This window comes from Camelus bactrianus, chromosome 16, assembly GCF_048773025.1.
Source record: "Camelus bactrianus isolate YW-2024 breed Bactrian camel chromosome 16, ASM4877302v1, whole genome shotgun sequence".
Taxonomy (NCBI): Eukaryota; Metazoa; Chordata; class Mammalia; order Artiodactyla; family Camelidae; genus Camelus; species Camelus bactrianus.
In genome coordinates, this window is record NC_133554.1 from 59192823 (window position 1) to 59201802 (window position 8980).

General features: G+C 64.8%; 1 protein-coding gene across 3 annotated transcripts; it reads left to right on the plus strand.

Annotated features, from left to right (window-relative positions):
* Nucleotides 1–944: 944 nt before the first annotated feature.
* SLC25A10 (solute carrier family 25 member 10) lies at nucleotides 945–6742 on the plus strand. 3 transcript variants are annotated; one of them, XM_074343991.1, is made up of 11 exons: nucleotides 945–1198; nucleotides 3239–3358; nucleotides 3818–3932; nucleotides 4010–4058; nucleotides 4297–4338; nucleotides 5064–5107; nucleotides 5202–5272; nucleotides 5506–5598; nucleotides 5848–5925; nucleotides 6355–6411; nucleotides 6504–6742. In XM_074343991.1, exons 1-11 carry the CDS (start codon nucleotides 1106–1108, stop codon nucleotides 6603–6605), a joined length of 864 nt encoding a protein of 287 aa, XP_074200092.1. In that variant the 5' UTR covers nucleotides 945–1105; the 3' UTR covers nucleotides 6606–6742. The 3 variants fall into 3 exon arrangements, with proteins under 3 accessions (XP_074200092.1, XP_074200094.1, XP_074200093.1); XM_074343992.1 differs by lacking the exon at nucleotides 945–1198 and adding an exon at nucleotides 1207–1550; XM_074343993.1 differs by lacking the exon at nucleotides 3239–3358.
* The last annotated feature ends 2238 nt before the right edge of the window (nucleotides 6743–8980 follow it).

Genomic DNA, 8980 nt, shown 5'->3' on the forward strand with positions numbered 1-8980 from the left:
CACCCTCTCTGATCTCCAGAAGCCCCTGGGCCATTTTTCTTAATCCTACTCTCCCTTTCAAATAACGCAGGCTCCCAGCATGGGTAATACTACCCCCCACCCCACCCTGGGCTCCTCCACATTTCTCCGCCTCCTCTGAGATCCATGTGGCCCTGTCCCAGAGCGGCCCTGGGGACTCAGATTTCACTGCTCGGCAGGTGCGCCTTTGGGCTAGCAGCACACCTGCACTTCCGGTCAGCAGGGAGGTGGGCGTCTCCCGCTGGGGCCAGGCTGGGGCAGGCAGTTTGTTGACTGCCGCCTCCCAGGAGCCTGAGCCGCACGCCCAGAAACTCCCTCTTGGGCCGCCCCAGGGTGGCTGCCTGGGGCTGTGTGGTCAGAGCAGGCCTGAGGCTGGACTCGGCTAGGAGTTTCTGGGAGGGGTGGGTAGGCGGGGCGGCTAGTCTCCGAATTGCCTTTGCCCCTAGTTTTCTTGTAACCCGCAGGTTGGCCCCTCCTGCAGCGGGACGTATCCCAGGACGAACCCCCGGGTCCTGCGCGGCTGGGGTGGGACATTGGGTACAAGTTCAGGCCGCGCAGGGGCGGGGCGTTTGCGGGAGGCCGGCCTCCAGGAGGGGTCGGGGGCAGAGCGCCCAGGCCACTCGGGCCGTGACCTTCGCAGACGTGCCCTAGGCGCCGGAGTGGCCGGCGGCCGGGCCAGCGTAGGAAGGGGGCAGACGCAGGTTCCGAGGGGGAGTGGGGAGGGCTCACCCGGCAGGTTCCCCGCGGTCCGCGCGGCCTGGGCCCCGGGGGTCCCCGAGGGGGCTCGGTGGCGCCCGCCCGGCTGCGGCCGCTTTAAGGAGCGGGGCCCGCCCCCGGTCTCGGGGCGGGGTCTAGCTGGCCCCGCCCACCAGGCCCCGCCCCCGGGCCGCGCGGGCGCATTGGCTGTGCCGGGCGCGAGCGGCCAGCGGCACTTTGAGCTGGCGGCGCGCGGCGGCGTGGATCGGGCCGGGTTTGGCCGGGTCGGGCCGGATCGAGTCTGGCTGGGGACGGGGAGGTGTCCGGGCTTCGGGGGCCGGGGTCGGGCCGGGTACCTGCGCTCCTCGGCGTCGGCGGCCGCGTCTGGGCTATGGCGGCCGAGGCGCGCGTGTCGCGCTGGTACTTCGGCGGGCTGGCGTCGTGCGGGGCCGCCTGCTGCACGCACCCGCTGGACCTGCTCAAGGTGAGCGCGGCGCGCGGAGGGCCTCGGGCCGGGCCCTCGCTCCCGCCCCCGTCGGGAGCCCTGCGGGCAGGAGGCGGTGGAGGTGCCCCTCGGGCCCCCATCCCACTCTGCTGCTACCTGTGTGACCTTGGGCTCGCCCCTTGGCCTCTCTGAGCCTGTTTCCCGACCCGCCCTTCGCACTTTTGCGGACACACGTTCTGCTGGGTGACACGTTGAGGGCTTGGTTCTCTGGGAGCATAGCTGTTGGCACTTGAAAACGCGTCCGGACTTCAGCACACACCGGCACGGACCACGCGCCCCCTCTGCCGAGCGGGTGCCCGGCACACACTGAGGGAGACAGAGGAGGGATATGGTCAGTCGCCCCTCTTTGGGGCTGCTTCCTCCTGAAAGGTGGGGGGACACCTGGAAGCCTTGAGCTCTGCCTGCATGCAGGTCCTGTCCAGTGAGGGTGATTGTTTCCCAGAGCGAGAAGTAATCACACTTTTTGGGTTTTTTTTCTTTTTTAAGAATGCTTATGGGGCAGAATAAGACAGAGCTTCCCTTGTCTCAGGGCAGGCCAGCCGAGGGAGGTTGGTTTTCTGGTGCTCTCACCACAAACAACAAAGGGTCAGAGGTACAAAGCATGTTCTGGCCGTCGGCCCTGCGCCAGGGAACCTGGGCTGTGGTCCTGTGGGTCCTGTGGGCAAGGGCAGCCACCTGGCCACCCAGAGCAGCCTGGGTCCCACGCTGGACCCCTGGGAGGGATTGGCACCTGTGTCCCTGGCTGACCCAGCCATCCCTCAAGCCTCAGAGTGGTCACCAGTAAAGGCAGGATTAGCAAAAGTTGGGGGTGGGGCTGAAGCCGGGAGCGTTTCTGAGACCTAGCTCATCCTGGGAGAGGCCAGCACAGGCCCTGGTAACCCCCAGGGCCAGGTAGGAAGGTGCGTTTTCCCTTCTCGTGCCTGTTCTGTTTTACTTTCTGGATGCCCCCGCAGGTCCCTGTGCTCCCCCATCCCCCACCCCCGACCACGCACCCTGGAGGATCAGGCTCACTGTCCCTGCCCAGCTGTGGGCACAGCCTCCAGGAGCTTTTGGAGCCCTCCATGGCACCAGGCCAGCCTAGAGTCATGGTCTGTGGGCCAAGGCTCCTTTGGGCGTCACTGCCCCTTGCCCCACCCCCCAGGTGCTGTTTTGCTGCAGAGCACTGGGGGCGGGGGCAGGGAGGCCTGCGGCCACAGGAGCCTAGTCTCTCTCTGGCCCAGGAAGCACGTGGCCATCTGCTGGGGTGCAGCGGGAGGTGCCAGCAGCTGTGGAGACCTCGGAGGGAGGCCCTGGCCAGGATTTTTATCTCTCTGTCCAGTCTTTGGAAGAAGTATTCTAAAGTAACTTGGTCTCTCCCTTTGCCTTATGTCTTGGCTCAACTCTGTCAGTGGCTTCTCACCTGGACGAGGGCTGCTGCCGGTGTGGCCACCCTGCCCCCAGGCCCAGGCCCTCTGTTCCCGGCTCACTGCACACTGAGAGAAACTGAGGCAGCAGAGTCAATAGCCTTCCCCAGCGGGTCCCCCCAGGATGTGGCTGGGCTGGACAGAGTGGGGTCCACAGGATGGACTCCAAGGCACCCTTTCCCTGTGTACCCCCAGATTCCCACCCCTGTCTTCCGAGTCTCCCATGTTTCTTCAGGTCATTTGAGTCCCCGTAACTCTGTCCCTCTCGGAAGTCAGGTGTGGCTACAAGGTGGGGCTCTGGACTTGCCCAGTGTCTTCACCTAAAGTGTGGGGTTGATGACTGCCCCACGGCAGGTGGGATGTTTCTCATGGGCCTGGTAGGCTCACGTTTCGGCTGGTGGTATCCAGTGGAGGTTGGCTCCGGGTGTGGACACGGAGTCCTAGCCCCACTCCTCGGCTGGTGCCCTGCAAAAGGGGGTGCTGGTAGCACTTGGCCCACAAGGTTAGTGTGAGGCTGTAAAGGTGGAAGGTTGTGGAAAAGGGCTCAGGGCAGAGCTGGCCTGGATGGGCCCCAGGTAGAGTACTGCTGTGAGCTGGTGTGGCCGCTTCCCCGCAGGTGCACCTGCAGACGCAGCAGGAGGTGAAGCTGCGCATGACCGGCATGGCGCTGCAGGTGATGCGCTCCGACGGCGTGTTGGCACTCTACAATGGGCTGAGTGCCTCCCTGTGCAGACAGGTGCATCTGGGGGCTCCCCACCCCCGGGTGGCGGGTCGCTGAGGTCCTGGTCCCAGAGCCCGCACTCAGTCCCAGCAGGCAGGAGGGTCGCAGCCCCCTGGCCCCCAGGCTAGTTGTGGCTGCTTACACGGGAGGAACCTCAGGCAGGGGAGCCAGCAGCGCCCAGGGTGGCGGGTGGGAGGTGCTTCTGCCTTGCACAGGGTCAGCCACTGTCACAGCGGCCCGAGACCTCCACCTCCAGGTGGGAAACTGAGCCCAGGGAGGAGAGAGAAGGGTGTGAGGCCTGGACTCAGCCCCAGGTTTGTGAGTTGGCTCAGCTGCTTGCTGGCCGTGTGGCCTCGGGCGTGTCCCTTGGTGCCCCGTGGTCCACATGGAGACCATTGCACTGGAGGACCAGGTCTGTGAAGTGTGCCCAGCGCCATCCGCCCGCAGCCTCTGAGTGGGGCCCCTTCTCCCCAGATGACCTATTCCCTGACTCGGTTCGCCATCTACGAGACCGTGCGGGACCAGGTGACCAAAGGCAGCCAGGGCCCCCTGCCCTTCCACCAGAAGGTCTTGCTGGGCTCCCTCAGCGGTGAGTGGCCGAGGGCGAGCAGGGCGGGCGAGGGTGGTGGGCAGTGCCAGGGGTCACGGGGTGGCTTGTTGTACCAGGTTGCATCGGTGGCTTCGTGGGGACCCCCGCGGACATGGTCAACGTCAGGTCAGTGTGGCCCCCGAGGCCAGGGTCTCGCTGTCCCCTGAGGGCCAACCTCATTCACTGGGGTTGTGGGTGTTCAGCCTGGAACAGGCCACTCGGACCTTGGGGTCCTGGACACTGGGGGTGGCGCTGAGCCTGTGGCAGGGCAGCCCCCGGTGGGCCGGCCGCTCACTGTCGCCCTCTGGCGTGTGTGGGGGTGGTGTCTGGCCCTGCCGCCCTGCTGAGCCCCTGCTTGTTTCAGGATGCAGAATGACATGAAGCTGCCCCAGAGCCAGCGCCGAAAGTGAGTAGCGCGCTCTGCCTGCAGGGTGGGGCCGGAGGGTCGGGGCGGAGGAGCCCCCAGAGTGGCTCTGCCAGGACGCAGTCGGGACTCGCCTGTGGGATCCCATGGAGCCGGCTGACGGCTTCTGGAAACAGGCATAGTGCACACCTCTGGCTGGGCCCGGGGCTGGTCACCGCTTCTCCCGCGTGTACCTGCGCGCACCCACGGGGAGGGTGGTTTGGAAGTGGGAGTGAGTGTGGACTTCGAAAGGCTTTGGGTGCAGGGGTTAGTTTTTCTTCCTGTGATGAAAGCACCATGTTGCGTGAAACGTAGGGTGCTAGGGAGTCTAAGGTTCTGGCTGGGGACCCACGTCGAGCTAGGCTCTAGGCGTCGGCCCAGTCAGCTCAGGGGGCGTGTGGCTCTGGCTGGAGCGTCAGCCCCAGGGAAGGTGGACGAGTGAACCAGGGGAGAGGGGGCCCCGCAGGGCGTCCCATCCTCCTGCCCTCTGTAATGGCCTGCAGACAGGACCTGCCTTGGAGCTGGCAGCCCCCAGAGGGCATTTCCCTCCCTCTTCAAGCCCTGAACTCCTGTGAGCAGGGAGACAGGAAGCCATTGTCCTCTGGCCCTTTTGACACTCAGCACCTCCTGGCCTGGGATGGGGCCGTGGCTCCCATGGGGGGTACCCTCCCCCCATGGGAGCCAGTGGTCAGGGAGAAGCTCATGTGGGCCCACTCTGTCCCCGACAGCTATGCCCACGCCCTGGATGGCCTGTGCCGTGTGGCCCGAGAAGGTGAGAGGTGGGAGGGCTGGGCTGGGACCCAGGAGTGGGGCCTGGGTGGGGAGGGGTTTGGGCTGGGCACCCGACCTCTCCCCTCCCCCGGCAGAGGGTCTGAAGAAGCTGTTCTCAGGCGCAACCATGGCGTCCAGTCGTGGGATGTTGGTCACCGTGGGTCAGGTAGGGTTTCTGCTTGGGGTGGGGCTCTGGGGCCCTGTGAGAAATCCCAGAGGAAGGCAGTGGGCATGGAACACGGGTGGGGCTGGGGCGCGTCTGTGATGGGTGTGGTGACCGTAGATGACCCAACAGAGTGGGTACCTGGTCAGTCCAGCTGGTGTCATTGTGGGCCCCTTTTGGCTTCTCCCGAGGTGGGCTCTGTCCTTTGGGCCCTGACTGTCCCTGCCACCCTACAGCTGTCCTGCTATGACCAAGCCAAGCAGCTGGTCCTCAGCACCGGGTACTTGTCTGACAGCATCTTCACTCACTTTATCGCCAGCTTCATCGCGGTGAGTGGCGGGGTGGGGCTTCCCTGGGGGCCCTGGGATGAGGGAGGGGCTCAGTGGCAGGAGGCTTTGACGAGTTAGACTGAATAGGTGGGTGCTAGGGTCCTGGGGAGGAGCCCACGGGCCAGGGCTGTTCCTGGTGTCCCCATGGCCCTAGGGACACCTGGGGGTCCAGGACAGGTCTGTGGGGTAGGATGAGGGTGCCCACCTGCCCTGCCTGGCAGGCCCGTTGGTGATGACCCTGCACCCCAGGGCGGATGCGCCACTGTCCTGTGCCAGCCCCTGGACGTGCTGAAGACCCGCCTGATGAACGCCAAGGGCGAATATCGGGTGAGTGGGGCCCCGCCCTGCAGGTCTGCTTCCTTGTCGCGGGTGTGGACACGGCTGTCCCCCTCCACCCATGACTGCGTCCCTCCCAGGGCCCCGTGTGTGTTTAACAGAGCAAGCCTGTCACTGCAGTCAGTGAAACTTCACATGGTGCCTTTATGAAGGGGGCAGGTCCCACCCCCCAGCCCCACCAGCACACACTGCGTCTTCTGTGGGTTTCGGCACCACAGCACCCTGGGGTGTGCTCCTGGGGTCTAGTTTTGAGCAGGCAGCCCTTGACCTTTGTGACCCCCAGCCCCACCTCCTGCTTTTACTGTTGAACCTCCAGGCTGCTCTGCGAGGCTCACACCCACCCTCAGTGTGACCAGAGTGAGGGGGGGTTCACGCCTCTCCAGAAGCAGCCGCTGTATTCCGGTTCTGCGTTTTCTGCAGGGTGTCCTGCACTGCGCCATGGAGACAGCAAAGCTCGGGCCGCTGGCCTTCTACAAGGTCCGTGGGGGCGGCGTGGGGCGGGGGCCCCTGGGCCGGGCGGGGGCCCCTGGGCCTGTCGGGGCCCTTCACACCCTTCCTTCCTCCCTCAGGGCCTCGTGCCTGCGGGCATCCGCCTCGTGCCCCACACCGTGCTCACCTTTGTGTTTCTGGAACAGCTTCGCAAACACTTTGGCATCAAAGTGCCATCGTGATGTGGCCGTGGCAACAGCTGGGTCAGGCCTGGGCCCCTTCTCCCCGCAACAGTTTCTTCCAGAGTGTGGGAGGGTCAGCAGCTGAGCACTGCCCTGAGCCCAGCACCTGCCCGCAGTGCTCCGGCCCCTCCTCCCTGGCCCAGGACCCCCGCCCCAGCCCACCTGGTCAGCCCTTCGACCCCTCGCGAGCTACCAGCTTCACCTTCACCCCCACCCCGGGCTCTCCCTGCCTGGGCTTCCAGCGGCCTGCTCTGCCCACCCCTCAGAGGGGGTGTCCAGGCCCCAGGTTTGGTTTTCTCTCCTCTCCCCGAGTAGGCAGTTAACGCTGGAGTTGGGAGGGCGTGCTGTCCCGGCTCTCTGGGCTCGGGTCTCTAGCCCCTGAAGGCTCCTTCCACCGCGCCCCGGGCCCGCAGCACCGTCTCCCACCGCGCCCGCTGAGGGACCTGGGTGGCAGAGCGGGGGAGGCCTCAGCACCACTCCCCAGATGACACGTGTACCTGCGCGTTCATCCTCAGAGAGGGACCATGCTTTTATGACGTTCCCAAGGCAGCTGTGCCCCCACAGCTCCCAGGCCGGTGCAGAGGGGCCCCCGGGGAGAGGGTCTGGGTGCCACCCGCACCCCCCCGCCCCCGCCGTTGCTTTAACTGCTAGTTTTGCCAGAACTCTCAGTGCCAGCAGGCTCTCTGCTGTCTTCAGGGGGTGTGCAGTGTCCCCTCCTGGCTCCCTGGGCAGGGCTGGGGTGGCTTGGGGGTCTCCTGTCTGGGGATGGTGGTCACCTGCAAGGCCCCCAGCAGCTGATCAGCCTGATGCCACAACCTAGGTTCCTCTGCCAAAGCAGCCTGCAGGGGGACTGGGAGCTGCGTCCGCCTCCCCTGTCCCCCAGGCACTGTGCTCTCCCCACCCCCCAGCAAGTGGCCAGCGGGCCAGCGTCGCCCTGCGCGACATTAATAAAGGTGGTGAAGAGTCTGGTTTCTGCATCCAGGGCACTAACTGGTCTGCAGGTTGTCGTGCTTTTGGGCACTCAAGACCCCCTCTGCACCCTCCAGGGAGGGCTTCTGGGTTCGTGGACAGGCAGGGGAGAAGCTGCACCCCTGGCCAGATGCACTGGGTCGCTGGGGGCTGAGGACTGGAGGTGTGGAGGCCCTGCATCAGGTCACCGTGGACCCCCCCAGGGCTGCCCCTTCCCAGCAGGTGCCTGTGTTTTCAGAGTTCCCAGAGGGGCTGGACGTGCCCTGGGCTTTCAAATGCTGGTCAGTTGTCCAGCCAGCCGAGAAGGGGCTGGGAGCCCCTGGTTCTGTGGACTGCAGGCCCTGGGACAGAGGGGCAGGGTCGGTGTGAGCACCACCATGCAGCCTTTTGATGTCCCGGGACAGACAGGTGCCCTGGGCGGCTCATCCAGTCGTCAGGACCTCTGACCCCCAGAGTGCCGCGCAACCTTGGGAGCGTATGGAAAATGGGGCTTCAGGTTATGGTGGTCACGCAGCTCTGAATGTCCTGGGGACAGCTGTGTTTCAACAAAGCTGTTAACTTCAGAAAACAGGGAACTGCACCCACATGCCTGCCCAGCCCCAGTGGCGAGCTCTCACCAGGCCGTCTGCCTTCTCACCCCCGCGGACCCTTCCCCACCGTGACTGGGTTATTTAGAAGCCGACCCCAGAGGTCCTGTCATTTATAGATAAATGCGAGCACATGTCCCTAAAAATGGTCTTTGAAAAAACTCTAACTGCAGCAGTAACTCACTCTACATAAGAAACGTGACGGTCCACCTGGTTGACTTACTGTCATCAGAACGCCCGGGGCCCACGTGCCTGTCATGAGGTTGGTTCTGTCTGAACGAGCCCAGCTGAGGGCTCCTGTTCAGTCTCCGCTGCCAGCGACCCTTCACCACCCTTTCAGAGTAAGTCAAGTCCTTGATCCGGTCGCCTCTCCTGTCAGACTTGGCCCCTTCCTCCACCTATGAATTTTCTAAAACCAGCAGGTAGATCTGGATTAGGGTCCTGTTTCTGGGTGACAGTACTGGGTGTGCTGCAGCACCCGGGGTGCGGGGTCTGGCCGGTTGGGAGGTCAGGGCGAAGCAGCCATTGCCTTGGAAATGCGCAGAGGATGGAGCCCAGACTTCTGGGCCCCAGGGTGGGCAGGGGGCATCTCGCTGGGGGTCTGACACCCCAGGGACGAGCAAATGCAGGCCCGAATCTGCCCCAGCACCCAGGTGGGAAGCCACAGCCCACATGGTCCAGCGGGAGGGGAGGGTGCGATGACACCTGTGGGACAAGCTGCCGCTTCTCTCCCGGGGGCCCCAGTTAAAAAGGCAGGAAATTCCAGAAACGTTGGCCACTCAGGGCACCTCCTCTGTCCTTAAAGCTGCTTTGATTTGG